The following is a 19497-nucleotide window of genomic DNA, read 5'->3' as shown; positions in this document are numbered from 1 at the left end:
GAGGCTGCTCTTTCTGGCTTCCACCTTTGCCTGCAGAGAAGTGCAAAGTAGAACAAGCCTCTCCTAAGAGATGTTGCCTAGATCCCACCGAGCCCACGAAGCCCCCCTCTTCGCCCGCCCTTTCTTGATACGAAGACTCTCTAAGACATTCAAGGCCTAATTTAACCTCTCTCTACAGAGACATGGGAAGATGGGGGGGGGGGATCTCTGCTGCAGGCCTTGCTGGGCGAAGTTAACCCCTCCCCTCCTCGGGTAGGACTGAGGAGAGCGGCGGCGGAGTGGGAAAGTGTGAGCGAGCGAGGGGCTGTGGGAAGGAGGGGAGGAGGCGGGGGGTTACCTGCAGAGCGCCGGGGAGCTTGCTGCTTTCTCCTCGGCATGCTGGTGTTGCCGCCGTCTCTTCAGCCGCCCTCCTCCTCCTCCTCCTCCTCCACCACCTCCTCCTCCTCCCTCTGCCGCCGCTGGAGAGTTTCCGCACAGGACTCTTCCAATCCCCACTCTTTTCATGCAGAAACAAACACACACACAACACTAATAAAAAAGGGGGGAATGGAGGGGAGAAGGGAAGGGGAGGAAAGGATGGAGGGGGGGAGGAAGAACTGGGGGCCAAAGGGCTTCTTCAACTTCTAATTCCGCGGAGGGAGAGAGCGGGAGGGAGGGAGACGGGGAGGGAGGGGGGAGGGGAGGGGAGGGGGCAAAAAGTTTGCGCGGATTCGCTCCTCGGTGCGCGCGGCTAGTTTGGCGTCCTTCTCCCGGGTCAGCTCCTTGTAAGGGGGGGGCAGGTGGTGGTGGTGGTGGTAGTGGTGGAGGAATGCGGCGGCCCCCAGACTGGGCACGGTGATGCCACTCGCCGCCGCCACTCCAAAAACTCGCTGAGGAAATGTTTTCATTTACAAGGTTGATTTCTGACCTTCCAATGCCCCCTCAGACACAGACACACACGCCCTTCTCGCTTTCCTCCTCCACTCTTTAAAAAAGTTACTTCGATAGACAAAACAAAGCTCGCGCTCGCTCGCTCGCTCGCTCGCTCTCACGCCTCGGTCCCTCTGCCGAAGATGCGAGCGGGAGAAGAAGATGCACAAGATGAAGAGGTGGCTCGTTCCGACGACGTGCAGCCCAAATCCGTTTACTTGATCCGGCTTGCGCGCTTGCTTTCCCTTCGCCTTCTTCTCCCTCCACCCCTCCTTAATTACTTCTTCTGCCTCTTCGTCTTGGCGGAGAATGGAGCAAGCAGCAAACGATGAGACGGTGAATTCAGACACTTCCCCCCCCCCCCAGCCTTTCTCCAAGATCAAAGAGTCTCAAAGAGCAACTTTCTCGTTCGCTGGCTTGTTAAAACAAAAAACAAAAAACTCGTGGATTGTGGCGATGGTGGTTTTTACTGCGCTAATAGCTTTTTCATTGTGCAGAAAACGAGGTCGATCCAGTCTTTCCTTCTCCTCCCATCACTTAGTCTGAACAAGAAAGCAAATAGTAAAAAGGAGTAAAGCCCCCATACATACAGATAACACCGGATGGGAATTGTCAGTCACTCCTCCTCCACCTTCCAAAGAGTCACAGATCAAACAGTGGCATCACCGGAGAGGACTACTTTTCTGCCTTGCTTCCCTCTCTCTCGCTCTTTTTTTTCCTTCCAAAGATCGCAGCTTCTTCTGATACTAGTATAATGTAAACACGTTTTTAACGTGGATTATTATTTTATAGTTGATCTTGATCTGCAACAGCAAAAACAAACAAAAGCCCCCAAACCAGGCAACCCCCGGAGAGAGTGTGTGAGGGGGGGGGAGAAGCAGAGACATTCACAGGGTGGGAGAGATTAACGTGAACAGTCCCCCCCCCCCCCGTTTAAACTCCTGGGAGAGAAAGAGATCCACTCTCCCTCTCTTCTCTTTTCACTGAAATATAGCACACATTCAGATCCCAGAGCTTTCAGACAGTCTCAACTGATAGACAGACACATCGAGCTGCTTTTCCTGCTTCAGATTTTTTTTTACTCCTCCTCCTCTTGCCAACGTCACCCTGACAATTACAAATAGGTCTCATACAAACCCATACCTGTCAATCTTTTTAATTGCTTTGTTTAATTTTAAATTCCTTTTGTTTGTTTTTGGTTTTTCTCAAGACTAACGATCACGACGAAAGTCTTAAAGATTTTCAAATATTTTTCGAGGAAGACAGAGGTACAAGGGTTTGTTATAGAAAACCTCGATTGGCTACAGCACTGTGTCAAACGCATGTGCTGCTGCACAGTTGAAGTTCTGGAAAACTTAACTGTGTTGTTTCATGTCCTGTGTTGTGGGGGATGGGGGCACACACAAAGTAAGTACCCACTCGCACTCCAAATTTAGGTTCGTTTGTTTGAAATAAGTTTCTTATTTCTATTTTAGAGCCCAAACTTATTTCTAAGATAAAGCTGCATTATGAAAAATATTGCTGAATCTTTTTTGATCAATTGATGAATATTCAAACAAGAAAGAGAAGTGAGGCTTATTCTCTTTTTAAAAAAATTAAAAAATAAAAGTTATATGCCAGAATGCTAAAGAAATCACTTGAAACTGCAGTTTTGTGTAAAATGTGAGTTGTTAAAAAAAAAAATCAATTAATACTATGCAATTTAGAAATGGGATTTCTGACATAGTGCTGGATATTTCTTTTTAAAACTTCTAAATAATCACTTTTTATGTCATAATCATTGCAATCCTATAAAAGTCTACTTAGAAGTATACCCTGTTGAGTTCAATGGGACTTACTCCCAGATAACTGTATCGGACTGCAGCCAATACTTCTTGCTCATTGGCTTCCATCTACATCCAACACTAGGCAAAGATTGGCAGGTCTTGGAAAACATTTTAAGAATCTTTCGACCAGACTGTATTATACTATATTGCCCGATGCAATACTAAACATTGGAGAGGCTGATTTAAGAGCATTATCCAAGAGATAAGAAGAGTGGGTAAATGTTTAGGCCAAAAATAAATATAAGGCAGTATTATTTAATGCCATAACTATTGCGAGAGGGAGGCGAGTCCATGGATTTGCCAGTCTGTTTTGTTATATAGGGTTATAAAAGCTATGAGGCTGTAAAGTGCATTTCATGTGTATCTGAAGACTAGAAGGACACAAGCAGTATTTTTTCCCCTTTATATGGAGCTCACACATGCACACGCACCCAGATCCTTAAAGATGCTTTAAATCCTTTCGTAAATTGCTGTTGTTTTTATCCTTTCCCCAATGCAAGTGCAGTTTTCACTAGCGGTTGCTAGCGGCTCTGGTTTGATTTGTACCACCTTACGAGGAAGTGAACGTTTCGCACGGAAGGGGAGGGGCCTGTCTCAGCAGCCAGCGGCTCCGGGATGCTCCTAATAACAACATTACCAGATTAGCTACAACTTCTCTCCACGAGACGAGCCCTTGTAGATCGAATCGTGTGTTCGAGTTTTCTTTTTATAGATAACGATTTCACAAAGACCAGCTCCATCTTTTTCTAAATTAAAAAAAAACTGGAGGGGGGTAGTCGATTCGGCGCGTTTTAATATGCAATTACATTATTTGCATGTAGATCACTCCTCCCACCCCAAATCAAATAGAATAAGATCAGTATATATATTATACTAAGATCACTATATATATATATATATATATATTTCCAAAAACATATTTTCCTGAGTGCCTGAAAGCAACCCCTAGATGCCGTGATACTAACGCTTATATGCCTGTGTGGGTCTGTGTCTGTTTTGTTACAGACTACACAAAACGCGCGCGCAGTTTTTGTTGCCGCGGCGGCACCAGGAACTTGGCAGGGCAGGCTGGGCTGAAAAGAGAAGAACTTTGCCCCCCCCCAAAAAATATAGATATATAGATAGATGCACTAGTGACGATAACACAATGTCAGCTGCAGGGGATTTTTGCTGCGGCGACTGCTGCTGATCTGCTGTTTCCGTGTTGTGGAGGGGCAGGGAAAGGGAGGACTCAGACAGGCTGCAGCTTGCTACATTAGACTTTATTTACATACACAAATCGCAATGTGCAGACAGAGCCTGTCCCTTGCAGCCTCTGCTTGAGGCTTGCGTGCCTGTGGAAGAATCCTCCTTGGCTGGTGAGCCCCGAGGTTGCACAGAAAGCCAAGGAAGGGGGGTAAGGAGAGGACGAGATGCAGGATTAGCAATGAGTTTGAACGCCCAGAGCAGCGCGTTGCTGAGGTTTTGGGGAGCTCAGCGGTGCGGGCTGCTGTGGAGGTGGAAGCAGCAGCAGCGACTACAGCTGGGTCCTTTGGCGAGTCCCGTCCGGTCTTGCTTGGGTGGTGCTCGGCCCCGGCCCATCGTGGACATGTCCTACTCCCGCCACTTTCTGGATTTTCAGGGGTCTGCCATCCCCACCTCCATGAAGAAGCTGGTAGTGACTAAGCTGAGCTCAAACTTCCGAGAAGCTGTGAGCCTACGCCACGATGTGCCCGTGCCACTCCCGGGAGACGGCGATCTGCTTGTTAGGAACAGGTGAGCGCCCCCCCCTCCATTTTTCTCTTTTTTCGTCCTGCCTCCACCTCTTCTCTGCATCTTCCCCGTGAGTGGGGAGGGGACGGCGGTACGCGATCCCCTTTTCCTGCCCCGCTGCTCCTCCACTCGCCCACCTCCTCACACCCCCTTTGGACGCCTCTCACTCTGTTGTGCACACCCTCATTCACTTTCTGCGATCACATCAAGTTGTATCAGCTGCCATCTGGCGACTGTTGGATTTAATTTTTATTGTTGTGAATGCCTTCCGCCATAATCCCCCCCCCGCCGCCGCCGCTGCCGCGCGCGCGCGCGCGCGCACATACACACACCACTCTGGACCAGTGAGGGGACGCTTCCATTTGCTGTGAGATAGAAACTGTAGTCTGGGTGCTGAAAGAAAAGGAGGGGGCGGCGCAAGTGTCGTCGCGCGCCCCCGCCGCCGCCGCCAAAAAACCCCCAAAACAGTCTGGGAAAGGTGAGAAGAAGAGTCAGTTAAAGACTTCTGAAAGTTGCAGGTGACATGACGGTTCAGGAAGGGACTTCAACAACCAGGAAATGATTTCCAAGCCCCTCCCAGGTTTCTGCCTGCCTCTGTTTGCGACATGTACCTGCAACCGTCTGCGTGTGTGTGTGTGCGCGGCGCGCGCGCTTGTGCGTGCGAGAGCGCCCCTGTCTGTACTTTATCGTTCCAGATCTGTGGTGGCTGTTTTTGCTATACCATAAAACTGACTGATCTGTGTAGATCTCCATGTGTGGTTAATGCGGAGCAACTGGGACGTTGTGTATAGGTTATTTATAGCCGCTCATCTCGGTGCGGGTGCGCGCATGTAACACACTCCAGACATTGTTTAGAGCAAGTTATGTATACAGCTCTGCCTGTTTCCCCCTCCCCGGTCCTTCACGTCACTAACCTTAAGCATGCCGTGAATCAACAGGAAAGCAAAGGATCTCAGATGGTATGTGACTGCCACCCCGTCCCTCGTCACTCTCCAGGGTCTTAACTCCGCGACCCTCTTCGTCTTTCCACGACAAAGGCAGAGCTAAAGGCAGAGAAGGGCGGGGGGGGGGGCTGGGAGCATGTCACGTTCCTGCCCCATCCAACCGTGTTTACTCGAAGTAAGCCCTATTGCTTTCAGTACCATTAACTTCCAAGCAAAGCCTGCTTAGGATCCTAGCCCTAAAACGCTTATGACGATTGTTAGATGGTTCTTGTACGTGGAGGACGAATAGTTGGGCTGTTTTTTGTAATGTAGCCGGGTCACACGTGGAGTAAAGACGTGACATTTTGCGTAACATAATAAGCTGTAAATTGTTGGCTGGCTAATTACAACTGTGCGTTTGCATTTGCTTCGGTGAGCTCTCGCTACACCAGAAGATTTTTTTTAAAACAATACCTGCTTTTCTCCAAATAGGTTTCTTCTACATATTTTATTTTATTGGGTGGATTATTAATCTTTTAGATGGTGTCATTCCTTAATCAGAGTAGGACTTTTAAAACTCAAAAGCTAAACAATCCATGGGGGACCTGGCATTCTGAAACGGTGTGATGGTCAGTTTTGAGTTATGTGTGCGGAGGGAGTGGGAAGGGGTCCTTTTTGTAGACTTTGTTTATATTAAGATCCTTTCCAAAAAATAACTTTTCAAAACCTGTAACTAATTACTTGGCAGTAATCCAGCATAAATTGCATTTCAATAAATTTAGCCCCATTGAAACTGATAGGACTAAATTGGATTAAGTGCAAATACACAGGATTGAGTGATCTGTGGATTGCGCATGTACGCACACTCACACACTCGTCTATACAGAAGATAGCACATACCATACCTGTATCTGAACCCTAGGAATATGTGCATGTTCTATCTAATGTATATGACACCCGCATTACAGAGAGAAATGCCCTCCCTGGTGTCAAAGGTTTGAATTGCTGCTGTCATCAGAACATCGTATTTTGGAGAGCCGAATATCTGAAGCCTTAATTTAAAAAAAATGCAATCCATGAAAACTATATCCCGCTCAGGCTGCAGTTGAATTTCTTTTCTTGGAGAGAGAGGAGGAAGGATCGGCTGGTTTAAAATGCTACAGGAAAATGCAGCCTGGCTTCCTTGTTGCCTCTTTGGGTATCGAGAGGTTGTTACGTCCTTGTTCTCGAATCCCCTCCCCCCAGCACTTTCCCCCTCCTCTCTCTCCCCCTATGAAATTTGAAAATGTATGCATGCAATTTATTTTGTTTTTCAATGTAACTCTTTCCCACCCTGCCCTTGATACTGGGTGGGCTCTCTGGGGGTTCGAAGGACGTGCTTGTGGATACTCCGAAGTGGAGGGAAAGGGGGGCTGGCAGGTCGCACTCGGGCAGTCAGGCGGCGGGAGAGAGTGCAAGGACCGTCACTCGGCTTTTAACACGTTCGAGTTTGCGAGGGTGCGTGTGAGAAATCGCAGGATTGGCGTTCGCAACTTTTGTGTCATGTGGATTTGCGTGAGATGTTCGTTTTTGTTACTGGAGCGTCTCACACAGGCAGGAAAGATCTCATTAGTGCAAAATAAAGTGTGTTAAGAATAAACCTCTCTAACGCCTGCTTTTACCTTCTGAAAGCTTACTTGAGACTGGCTCCCCCCTCCCCAATTCTTCTAGACTGGAAAAGCGCCTTTATACCTTCACAGTACAAGGATCGCAGTCACCTGGATTTATTTAGCCTTGAAAATGCACTCTATATTAGAGTGAAACATATGGGAGAAGAAAGGAAGGAAGATGGGCTGTAGTGGCTTGAGAGTATGCTCATTTTTAGCCCCACCACTCCAATGACGAGAGCAAATGGCATCATGCAGAATATTCCCTATTTACCCAAGAAAAAAAATACACACTTCCCTCTGCCCCATCTCTACACCCACACGCTCAGATGACTTGGGATATTTAAGTTCGTTTGAGTTTAACTTTCCCCCCCCCCTCTTTTTAGAATAAGATTCTGTTTAGGTGGAATTCCCCCTCCCCTCTTACTCCCTCTGGCTGAAAGACAATTCCAGCGCCTTTATTCTGGTATATTCTGATGAGCAGAAAATAAATCCAGCTCACCCTTTATTCAAAGAGAAATGATTCCAAACTGGAAATCGATGTGAAACAATAAACTTTATAGCATTTTGTGGGAGGCGATTGTGCGGGAAAGGGGGAGAGAGGACCAGGAATAACAATAATAATAATAAATACTCATTTCTTTAGAAACCTTTAGGAAAGCCATTTATGCCTCTTGTGTGTGCTTTTGACCGATCTCCGCCTCACCCCGAAATGTAGGTTTCTGGGTTTGTTAGCAAATACATGACCCAGGAGAGGTGTGTGTGGTTCTTTTCTTTAAAAACAAACAAACAAACAAAGAAAGAAAGAAAGAAAGAAAGAAAAAGAAAAGTGGAAGATCATATAGTACTGTCTGTTTTCTATTGAGATGCGCTAGCGAAGAAAATAAAAGTAGGTATTAAAATTGGGAAGAAAGACATGGGAGTGGGGAGAGTATGATCCTTGGCTTGGACTTTGAAAGAGTGGAAATGTGCGAAAAGTTCTAGGCGATTATCTGCTGATTGTTTGGACTGGGAACTGTGTCGTCCCCCCACACCCCCTTGCGTGCTCCTGGTTTTGGCTACTTTGTTTTGTCTGTCGATTCAAGGTTCAAGGTTTTCGTCCTACGTTTCAGTCTCCTGAGTTCTGTAAGTTGCTTTTTAATAAAAGAAACAGATGTATAACCACCTTTGAAGATGATCTCCCACCCCTCCAGTCTTATCTGTTAGTATAATGGAAGCGGGTGAGAGTTTGCAGTCATTGGGGGTCGGGGGAGAATCCGGCTCGGATCCGGTTCTTTTTGTTAAGATGTTTTGGAACATCTTAAAGGCTTGACCGCTTCCAAATGCAAACCACAACATTGGAGGAGGGGAAGGAAGGGGGCATAATGAAGGTCACGTAGTTAACTTAAAGAAGAACAATGACTGCGGAGAACGAACTCTCCACAGAAGTTTGCAAACTGATCTTGAACTTGCATCTTACTTTTGAAACCACAGACACACCAACTGCAGTCCTATCCACACCTACTTCGGAGTAAGCCCAATTGAACCCCAGGAGATTAACAGTGCAGTACATGTCTACTCAGAAGTAAGCTCCACTGGGATTCACTTCAGTGGAACTCACTCCCAGCTAAGCGTGCATAGGATTGCAGCTTTACTTCGGAATAAGCAGGCACAGAATTGGGGTGTACAACTTGCTGAATAATTCTGCACCTCCGGGGGGGGCGGGGGCGGGGGGGCGGAGGACGGCCTATGAAAATATCTCACCAGATTTGGCGTTTAAAAAAATCACAACATAACAGCAAACTTGTAACGCTTTCCAAAATCTTTACGATCACTTAAATGGAAGGAATTGTATTTTTAAAATTCCAAAATTACACGAGGGTGGGTTTTAATACTGAGGGGGGCGCTTTAGCAGAACGTGGGGGTTATATTGATTAATAATCATGCTTCCACTACTTCAGAAAGGCGAACTGGACAGGGTTGACGTATTTCCAGCAAGGGACTGGGGGAGATGGAGGCTAGATTTCTAAACACAGTTCTCTTCGATCTTAATTTAATGTTTGTTTGTTTGTGTTTTTTAGTGTATCATTGTTGCCTTCTGGCGCATTTGCTGAGGGTTGGGTCGCCCTGCTTTTCAAAGCAGCGCTCTTTCACACCTTCCCTTGAGCGGTCTGCAGACTTTGCCCGCTTGCCTCCCAACTGAGCCACCGAAGAGACGCGGGCAGGGCTGGACCAAGGCAGCTGTTGCGAGTGCACAGGGGGCTTGCCTTGCAGGGGAGGGCTGCTAACTGGAAGCGGCCCGTGTGTTGGCAGAGAGGACGAGTGGTGGAGGTGCCTGGGAGGGATCTTCCCGGTGGCCTACCGCTCTCTCCGAGGTCCCTCGGCCGACCTCGGCAGCAGCCGGGCTAAGATATCACACTCCGTTGGGTGCCAACATTGGCAGGTTCCCTCTCAGAAGGAACTAATGTGGGGTGCCACATAGGCAATACGAGAGCCGAGTCTCGTCTCTCCCTGCTTTGATACTGCTCTCTCTCTCTCTCTCTCTCTCTGTCTCTGCCTCTCACACACCCACAGAGATTAAATTGCAATGAATTTGGGGCCAGGGAAAGAATAGACGTGAATAGGGTGTTTTCACCTGTTACCATTATCATGGTAACTCATGTGCGTGAGTTTAGCAGCCCCTTTGGCTAACTACAGTCAAGCCTCTCTTCATCCTGCCAAGCCCCATCCATCCCTCGCACCAACTCCCCCACGGTGATTTTCTTCTCTGCCCGCCCCAGCTAGCGATGTTCCGAATAACGTTAAACAGGGAGAGAAATAGGATTTGTGGAGGATTGCGTTTAGGGGCATGCCGCTTCACAACCCGCTTAAGCCGAAGTTGTGGCTTTCACCGCAGGTTTAGTGCACTCGTGGCCCAATCCTAAACTATCGTGCTTTGGTCTTACAAGCCTCCCCCCCCCTCCCCCCGTTGACTGAAATGAGGCTGGATTCCAGGTAAAAGGTGTTCAGCAGGTCCCAGCCTAAATCACGTCCAACTTGATCTTCAGTTCACCCAGTTGCATTTAACTGCTTGCGGATTGGACTTGGAGTGTGCAAAATGATGACAGGCCCTGGGGCTCACGGGGCAGGGGGTGGGTGCCAGCAAAATAGTAAGAGTGAAGTGAAGGCAGCAACAATTAGGTTCACTGGAGGAAGAATTCTTCAGACAAGCCCCTCTCTACTCCTGCAGTGTGACTTTGGGTGAAAATAGGGGTAGGGGGTGGGGTTCTGATCCAATGTGTAATACAACCCTCCGTGTATGGTTGTAGTGCAGAAGCAGTGGGGATGAATGAATGAGGCTGATTTTGCGCCAGCTGCCTCTCTGGTTTAGCACCCTCTCTGCAAGAAGTTACGCTGTGTGCAATGCAAAGCAAGAGTTTCTGTAGTGTAGTAGCCCTTCCAACCTCCCGCCTTGGCTGTCTGATGTTTTCTTTCTCACATCCTCAAGGAGACTTCACATCTCTTTGCCTTGGAATCTGCTGTTCTCTCTCTCTCTCTCTCTCTCTTTCATTCTTTTTCTCTTTCAGAATGGGACATGGGTGTTATGTAAATTAAAGCTAGATGTTTTCTTTTTTTCCTAAAGAACTATAAATAGAAGAAAATATTCCTTACTACAAATGCAGACTGGATTATATCAAGAATTAGACAGAACAACAGAAGTGGCATCCCTTTCTCTAAATATGGATATTCATATACATCCAAATTGTATATATACAGTACATATGTAAGCACATTTTACTTATGAAAGAGAGTTTCCTTAGAATTAGAAATGACCAGCGGGCTTCCTTTAGTTTTGTCATTTCTCTGTGTGTGAGCTATTTGAAATGACTATAAATCCACGAACAGCTCTCTAGTTATGGCGTTAAAATCAATTTTTCACTGATTTTCACACTTTCACATAATTAAATGCCATAATTTGTTTATTTTTGGATATTGAGGAGCAACAGTCATACTGGTGTTTCTGAGAGAATCATCCTACTGTAGTATTTTTGTTTCCAAGTTTCTATAGGAAAAACTGGGTGTAAACACTTCCCATTTTTCTCTCTGTACACATAACATGAATTTCAGTATCATAAGCTACTTCATCGCATATCTTTACATGGCTAGTAGCTTTTAAATACTTATCTTCATTTTTACCTGTTAGAGGTCAATAGTGCTCAATAGTATTGTTGCATAATTCCAGTCCTTCTCTTCAAGGTTGTTTTAAGGTGTTGTGAGTCATTTGTATTCAGCAAAATATTTTAATAATGTGCAAATTAGTTGCATCAAAAGGCAGATTTGTTATAGTCACTCCATCCATTTTCTTTAAAGTTGCCTGCAGTAACATTTATGACCATCGACCTTGGAGAGGACATTGATACTTCATGTTATCATTAGTCACTAAATGTGTTGTTATAATCTGAAATGTAAATTTGTTGCCAGAGTCAACATATTTACTGCTTTGCTCATATTTTATTCTGTTGCGTTCCTTTTTTTAACTGAAAAAAGGCATATTTATTCTGTGGCTTATCAAAAATAATTTCTTTTGTTCTTGGTTTTTATTCAACAGACAAGATGAAAATGCTTTACGTTTTAATTTTTCAGAAATGTGTCAAATTTTGTATTACTAGAACTGGCATCTGATTAAAACAACCTTTTTTATTTTGCATAGGACTTTTTTTCAACTCTTCAGATATTTGAAAATGCATAATTGAAATTTCGTATCTTACGCATTTAAGTGAAAGGTTGTTCTTATGACAAAAGCCATGTCAAAGAAGAGAACTTAATACATGTTTATTTTCTTCTAGATTCGTCGGCATTAATGCATCTGATATTAACTACACAGCCGGTCGGTATGACACTTCCGTTAAGCCCCCGTTTGATGTAGGTTTTGAAGGAATTGGTGAAGTGGTGGCCTTGGGCCTAAGTGCAAGTGCTAGATACACAGTGGGCCAACCGGTGGCCTACATCAGGCCTGGTGCTTTTGCTGAATATACAGTTGTGCCTGCTAAAGAAGTCATCCCAGTACCCTCAGTAAAACCTGAGTTTCTGGCACTACTGGTAAGTGGAACTACAGCATATATCAGTCTGAAGGAGCTTGGAGAATTGTCTGAAGGGAAGACGGTTCTGGTGACAGCAGCAGCTGGAGGAACTGGCCAGTTTGCTGTGCAACTTTCGAAGAAGGCAAAATGCCACGTAATAGGAACTTGCTCCAGCGATGAAAAATCTGGCTTTCTGAAATCTATTGGCTGTGACCACCCTATCAACTATAAAACTGAAAATGTTACTGCTGTCCTTAAGAAGGACTACCCAAAAGGTGTGGATGTAGTGTATGAATCTGTTGGTGGAAAGATGTTTGACTTGGCTGTCAACTCCTTGGCTGTCAAAGGGTGTCTGATAATTATTGGGTTTATTTCTGGCTACCAAACCCGTACTGGCCTTCAGCCTGGTCATGTAGAGATGCTGCCAGCAAAACTGCTAAGAAAATCTGCCAGCATCCGGGGTTTCTTCTTAAACCATTACCTTTCTGAATACCAAATGGCTATGAAACACTTGGTCGAAATGTGTGAAAACAGAGATCTGGTTTGTGAGGTGGATCTTGGAGACATGTCTCCAGAGGGCAAGTTCACTGGCTTAGAGTCTGTATTCCATGCTATAGATTATATGTACATGGGAAAAAACACTGGAAAAATTGTAGTTGAATTACCTCACTCTGTCAACAGTAAGCTGTAAAAACAGAATGATGATATAAATCAAAAGAGGGAAATGGATACTTTATGCTTCCCGATAACTAAAACGGTTTAATTTCTTTAAAGTTGGCAATGAGTAACATATTAAATATAGCATTTATGTATTAATAAAATTTTGATTTGTTTAATTTAAGAGGTTTTGTATTGTTTAAAAACACAATTTCTCATTGGCATTGCATTAAACCATTCTGCTGTATTTTTTGTCTGGAAATTTTGAATGAATATCTGCTTAAGCTTGCAGTGAATATAATCCTGGCCAAGTAAAAAAAAACTATAAAAACTGATCTTACACCTTTCCTCTAGAATTGAATAAGTGAAAGCATATGAGGCTGCAATCCTATCCACACTTGCCTGGAAGTAAGTTACCTGGCTCTCAAAGAGGCTTACTTTTAAGAAAACATGTATGGGATTGCACTGTTAATATCTTAAGTGAAATGGATTATAGTTTAGATTCTTCATATCATAAAGGATGGGCACAATCTGTGAGGACATTCTTCTGCGCAATGAGAGTCATGTAAGAGGTCTTTTCAGTGGGGCTTGTAGAGGACAGTATCTTAATGGGTTGTGTCCAATATACTTTAAAAGTGAAAAATTATTACTTTTATTTGGTGATAATTCCAAATCAACATCTTCATGTTACACAGAGTGTATGGCAAAGTTTTAGTTTAACTAAGAATATATATCTTTCTAGATACATATGAATAAACTTTCTCAATGTCATTTTAAGTTTTTAATTATATTTTTGACATACTCATCTCATAATGCCATTTTAAAACTATTCTTTTGGCTATATTAACCCATTAAGGCTGCAGTTCTATAAACCTGGGAGTAAGTCTCATTGAACTCCATGGATCTTATTTCCCAGTAGAAATGCATGGGATTGCACTGTAACTGGATTAACTTTGCTATAATGCTACATTCCATTTAAGATTAAAATAATTTAGGAAACATAGAATTAATAAAGCCCATAAAGTGTTCTGTGTTTATACTACCTTACAAGGAAACGGTAGTGTGACCAGAGTAGTTGATTAGAAGGGCACCAGAATGAGCTATGCTGGGTTATACACTAAGATATAGCCTTTGTAAGAGTTTATATTATGCAAATATATATGTAAAGCATTAAAATAAGTTTAGGTAATCTTTTACATTGTGGTTCAGTTGTCCATTTTTTTAATTCTTTCATTGTGTTTTTTTGTCAAGAAGCAATGCAATCCCATACATTTCTAATGAAAAACAAATCCCATTCAGTTCAATGTAGTTTGCTCCCAGGTAAGTGTTATAGGATGGCAGCCTTAGGCTACAATCCTCCTAGTTATCTGGGAGTAAGCCTCAGTTCTAAGGAGACATGTATGAGATTGCACTGTTAATAGCCTGCATTTGTCATGCTGTTTAAAGACTCCAATAGCAAATATAGCTTCCATTAACCACCTTTCTTAGTTGGTTTCATATTACCTATTTGGGCTTTGGGGGGTGGTATTAATTTAAATCACTGGATAGTATGCTTCATTTGAAGATGCATAACTGTGTGTACTGTTTCCAAACAAATCTTTGTCAGAAGCTACAGATGTGACATAAACAGGTGATAGGTGCTATTTTTTGAACATGTATCAGTGTCCCACTTTCCGCTGTTTGAGTTTTCAGCTATTCTGGCAATTGGTATTATCCTTTAGGGACATTCTAATGTTAAATTGAATGGATTCTCCTTTTAGTAAGGGCTTCCTCTTATGGCTGACAAGCATAGTTCTTTTATTCCTGCTACCTTATGGCTGGAAGCACATGCACATCCCAAGTAGTAGGATTTAAGCCAACTGAGCACCACTCAGTTCAGTGGGACTTAAGTGGCTTACATCCAAATAGTAAACTTAACTGGATTTTGAATTAGGCTGGTGGAAACTTTGCTTGATAGGTGGAACCCAAAGTATATTTTGGATATTGTTAGCAATTGATCACCCTATGGAAACACTGTCATTATACTGAAGTATTTAGCTTCCCTTCCGTGATTTTAAAAAAAAAAAGTGGAAACAGCAGTATGTTTCTCAATGCAGTACAAGTGTTGAGAATACAACTCAAGTTTAGGCACGAGGAACCATCCTTATAACTCTTCTTCAGCACCTAGAGAGTTAAATTAGCGAAGGACACCTTTTCAGATTGGTTATCTGAGTAAGTTCTTAGCACTTGAATCTCACAATTGATTCATGACATTTTGAGGGACTATTTCTAAACATCAAAATATTTACACCCCAGCCATTAAAAAACCTTCATTTAGAAATAGTTGCCACTGATTTCAATAAAATGTACTTTGAAGTAACTATGTTTGAGATTACAGCCTTGGGGTATATTCCCTCCCAGGTAAATCTTATCAATTTTAATAGGCAGAACAACATATACCTAGATGCGTGCTTAAACCTTAGGTCTAGATATTTTTTTAAACAAATAATTCTGCATCATCTTTGTAATTAAGATTCTCTATTGTTTCAATTGGTCTTGTTTTTTTCTGCACTAAATACAATTACTAAAGAACTGACCGTAACAATATCAAAAGAGTGAAAGCAGCACTTTCAGCATTTTCTGTTAATACACATTTAAAGATTTGATGTTGAGATTTAGCTGTTTCACACTGTATCCAATAAGCAGTTTTACTCTGTATATACCAGTGCTCATTGTGGCAAATACCATAATGAATGAAGCACAGATGCATGCTTGTAGGCAAGGAGTCGATTGGAAGTCCTGATTCACTGAGGCTCCTTTGTAGATGTACACTGCATGTACACAACACCTGTGTTCACTTCACACCTTACAGTATTTATTGCCATATATGCAGCAAATGCACTTTCCACAAAGTGTAAATTGGGCCTGATATTATATACAGTTGAGAGAATGTTAAACAAACATAAGCCATGTTGAAATCAGTGGCACACAGCTTCGGTGTGGATTGCATAACCAGGATTGTGTTTATTACCAACTACACTTTATTCACTTTAGACCTGAAAGTCCGGCTTACAAGTTGTCTAATTCAAGGGATTGTTGCACATATACTCATGCTGTTGCTGCTGCTGCAATATTCTTGTTCTGTTCCTCTGTTATTCTAAATTGGCTTCTTAACCTTTGCATGACTGTTCTTCATTGAATCAGTCTAGTTAAAGCAATGGTGTACATGTTAGGATGTTTAAAGGTTAAGAATAAACTATGTGTTTTTTATGTTATGAAAAGGAATGCTGTAAAAGAGACAAAAGTGTATATTACTATGATGATTGGATTATTCACACACACACACACACCTACCTTTTCCCTCCTTTTACTTAAACTATTTATTGTAACCTCACACTACTATGAGTATGAATTCTGAATAAGTACAGAATTTAAATAATGAAAAAGTATTTAAGCCGAGGTATATGGTATGGGCAGAGTGAGGGTATATTAATCATATTTAACCAAACATACAAGTGCAAGTAATATTGTCAATTCACAGCAAGAGATTAACAATAATATACTTCCAAGGATCCAGATTGCACAATGAATGTGTGGAAAGTTGCTGGACAAGGACTGATGTTTTCCCTTTTCAACTGCTGCCATTTGCACAATGTTCAGTCTTGAAGCAGGGGGTGAGCACAAGGGACTACAGTGCAACCGGTGGTCCAGAAAAGCCCTGTTGCATGCACAGAATTTTGGACTCTGGCTTCAAATGCTTTCGAAAAAGGTGTTAAAAAAAGATTTTCATAATGAATCCTTGAAAGAATGCAAATAATATATTTGCCTAGCAAATATACTGTATGCACTATACAGAGAATAACACTTTGAATAAGAATAAGAATAATACATTGAAGCTGCAACCTGAGAGTAAGTCCCATTGAACTAAATGGAACTTGCTTTTGAATAGACATGCATAGGATTTCTTTCTATAACTTTCTCATGCAACCCTTCAACCTGAATTTGCTAGTTGTGGGGAAACCTGGATGAGAAAAAGAAATATTTGCAGATAGCAATAACTGAGTTTTTCTACATATAATCAAACATAGGCGTCTCAGTGAAAAAAGATGTTGAAAAGGCTGAACATATGATAATGATTTTTTTAATTTTAGATACACATCTATTAACCGGGAAATTATTCACTAACCAGTCTTAGGAATGTTCTGCCAGATAAATGTCTACTGAATTGTTATGCTGAAACATTTTAATACCTTTTAAAATTAAATTATATTTCTATAACATTATAATGTTAATTTTTTTTTAAAGAGAAGAAGCCAGTTGCTGAGTATAATTGCCATGCTGTGCAAATGCAGATAATTGCAAATGCTCAGGGAAAAGTTTGCGGCAGTACACAGAAATGTTATTTGTTTGTTTGTTTGCCTTTCTTCAGTCTAAGCTACAAAGGAACTCCACTGCTGAATAGCTGTTAGTATCTATTTTACAAGATTTACTCATTTTCAGGTGCCTAATATAGCTGCTAGCATGCATGCACAACAATACAATTTATATGGTAAATGGAACCAAATAATGGCTTCGCTGAATGTTATGGCTGCACTGAAGGGAAATGTCACGGTAAATAGCTGCCAAATTATGGATCATGCCGAAGTGTCACAACTGCACTAAAGACAAATAGCACTAGAGGCGATTGCCACTGTGACGCTTTTGAGTTATGAAGAAGAGGCGCAGCCTTGATGTGAGGCTCTTTGTGTCCTCATTATAGCAAAGGGTTACTGGTGCAACGTACAAGAAAACCTAGTCCAATGTGATGGTTAGTTATTAATCTGTCCATTTCAGATCTAACAGCTGTAGAAGAACAGGCAGTCTTCAAAAATACACAGAGAGAGAGGGTGAGAGAGACTAAAAACTGCAGGTTTTATTAACATAAATGTGTATGGGAAATGACTGGCAATGGCAAAATGTTGCAATAAAATAATCTAATCAAAGAATATTATTAAATTTAACATAGTATGCATCTGAAAGGTTTACTTGCTTCTTAGTCAGATATATGTGTGAAATATAACCAGTAATGCACTTTTCTCCCTTTGTAAAGACTTGAGTAGTAAGGACATTACCAACCAAATTGCTTCTTCTAAACTGAAGTGAGTCCCGGTTTCTTTCATTTTAATGGGAGGGTAATAAAGATGAAAGACTAACATTTTAACTGATGGTTCCCTTAAGCTAGAGAAGAGAAATTTATTATGTTTTGAGGGGCTATGATAAATCCTGAATGTGAGTGCATGTTTGGGGTGATATGGAAACCCCACGTAAAAGAAAAATATAGCACACCATTAAGGGGGGGAACCCACTCTCTTTTGTAGACTTTGATCTTTTTACACTGCTTTTATTTACCCTAAGTAAACATTCTGTTCAGAATCTGAATAGACTATGGTTATCTACACTCTTGATTGGGAGTGAGTTCCATTGATCACAATGGGATTTACTCCTGATTATGTGTATGAATGATAGCAGCCATTATAAGGAAAATGCTTATGGAGATTATGGAGAAAAAATTAGCAAGCAGTTCATATGTTCTAAGGCCACTGCTTACGCACAGTCTGAAATTATAAGTGAAATAAGTGTGTGTGTTTTTTTTTAAATCTCAACACTTCCTTCAGCAGATTATTGTACACACTGGAAACATACGACCCATAATTCAACACAACTGTCAGCCTCAGTTTTAGAGAGGGGGCTGGGGCCAAACAATCATAGTGGATAAATTACTTCTATTCTACAGAGAATGGCCTTCCTTCCGTGTTGTGCTTAAGGTCATTGGCAGGGCAGCGCAGGGGCAGTTTGCACGGTAGTTAAATCGTATGTACTGTTAAATATACGCTACGTAGCACATATTGTAAGTAAATTGAAGATTAGTTAATTACTATTTCACTTCATTAAAAAATACTTCCAAATGTAATACGTTTATCCTCTTATTTCACATTCTTCTGTTTCTTCTACATGTGAACTATATAGATACTTGTTGTAACTTTTAGATTTCATCAACACAAACAAAATTCTCTATTTCAGACAATATTCTAGGTTTTAACATGTGGACATAGCAAAGTCTCTGTTTAAAAAATGTATCCTGTCATATAACAAAGTTCCATCAAAACCAGAATAGAATATCTTTAAATAGCTATTAGTTACCTGGTATTTCTTATGTACTGCACAGTTGCAAGTAACTGCTTCTTATTAAATGAGAACCCTGCATTAGATACTTTAGGAACATTCCAGGTAATGAGTATGTAATGTCCTTTGTATAACATAGAATTTCTTTTTGTGTTCAGAACTACAAGATGCTGGAAAGTTGACAAATTATATCATTTAAGACAGATGCCTGCCTTGGGGACTGTTGGGTGGGTTTTTTTAGGCTTCCTGTTTCTGGCTTTTATTTCAGTAACATTTGTAATTGCTACAGGATCTGTACCTGTGTAGTGTTTAACCCCTTCACATAGTTACTGCTTCACATTAATTCAGTGAATGTGTGGTTTGTATAACAGAGTGAGAGTTATATAAGCTTGTTTCGGCTAGTATGTTTGTCCCAGCCTACTCTTTGTCTACAAATATTTTCTTTGCTTGTTTAAAATATTGACACCCTGGATTTCTACTAATAGTATCGAAGGTGACTAACAAAAATTAAAATAATCAAAATATAATAATCAAAATACAATAACCACTAAAAAAAATCTCAGACAACGCAGAAGAATAAGCATTAATCTAAATGACTTTAAAC

At 42.0% G+C, this 19497-nt stretch overlaps 2 protein-coding genes across 3 annotated transcripts in view; one reads left to right on the top strand and one right to left on the bottom strand.

Annotated features, from left to right (window-relative positions):
- The window catches only part of TSHZ1 (teashirt zinc finger homeobox 1), a 77836-nt gene extending 75878 nt beyond the window's left edge, over positions 1-1958 (bottom strand). The window contains exon 1 of one of the 2 annotated variants that reach the window (XM_084848112.1): positions 338-1958. In XM_084848112.1, the coding sequence (XP_084704238.1) occupies positions 338-377 (40 nt within the window). In that variant the 5' untranslated portion in view covers positions 378-1958. The remainder of the gene's footprint in view (positions 1-337) is intronic. The other variant, XM_084848113.1, reaches the window with a different exon arrangement.
- Positions 1959-4005: 2047 nt separating this feature from the next.
- Positions 4006-16039, top strand: PTGR3 (prostaglandin reductase 3). The gene is made up of 2 exons (XM_084850005.1): positions 4006-4490; positions 11862-16039. Exons 1-2 carry the CDS (start codon positions 4162-4164, stop codon positions 12784-12786), a joined length of 1254 nt encoding a protein of 417 aa, XP_084706131.1. The 5' UTR covers positions 4006-4161; the 3' UTR covers positions 12787-16039.
- The last annotated feature ends 3458 nt before the right edge of the window (positions 16040-19497 follow it).

Source organism: Heloderma suspectum, chromosome 4 (assembly GCF_057233095.1).
Source record: "Heloderma suspectum isolate Gila_16-S chromosome 4, 16-S_ref, whole genome shotgun sequence".
NCBI classification, from domain to species: Eukaryota; Metazoa; Chordata; class Lepidosauria; order Squamata; family Helodermatidae; genus Heloderma; species Heloderma suspectum.
The sequence above is the reverse complement of the archived record's forward strand: the minus strand, read 5'-3'. Positions and strand labels throughout refer to the sequence as shown.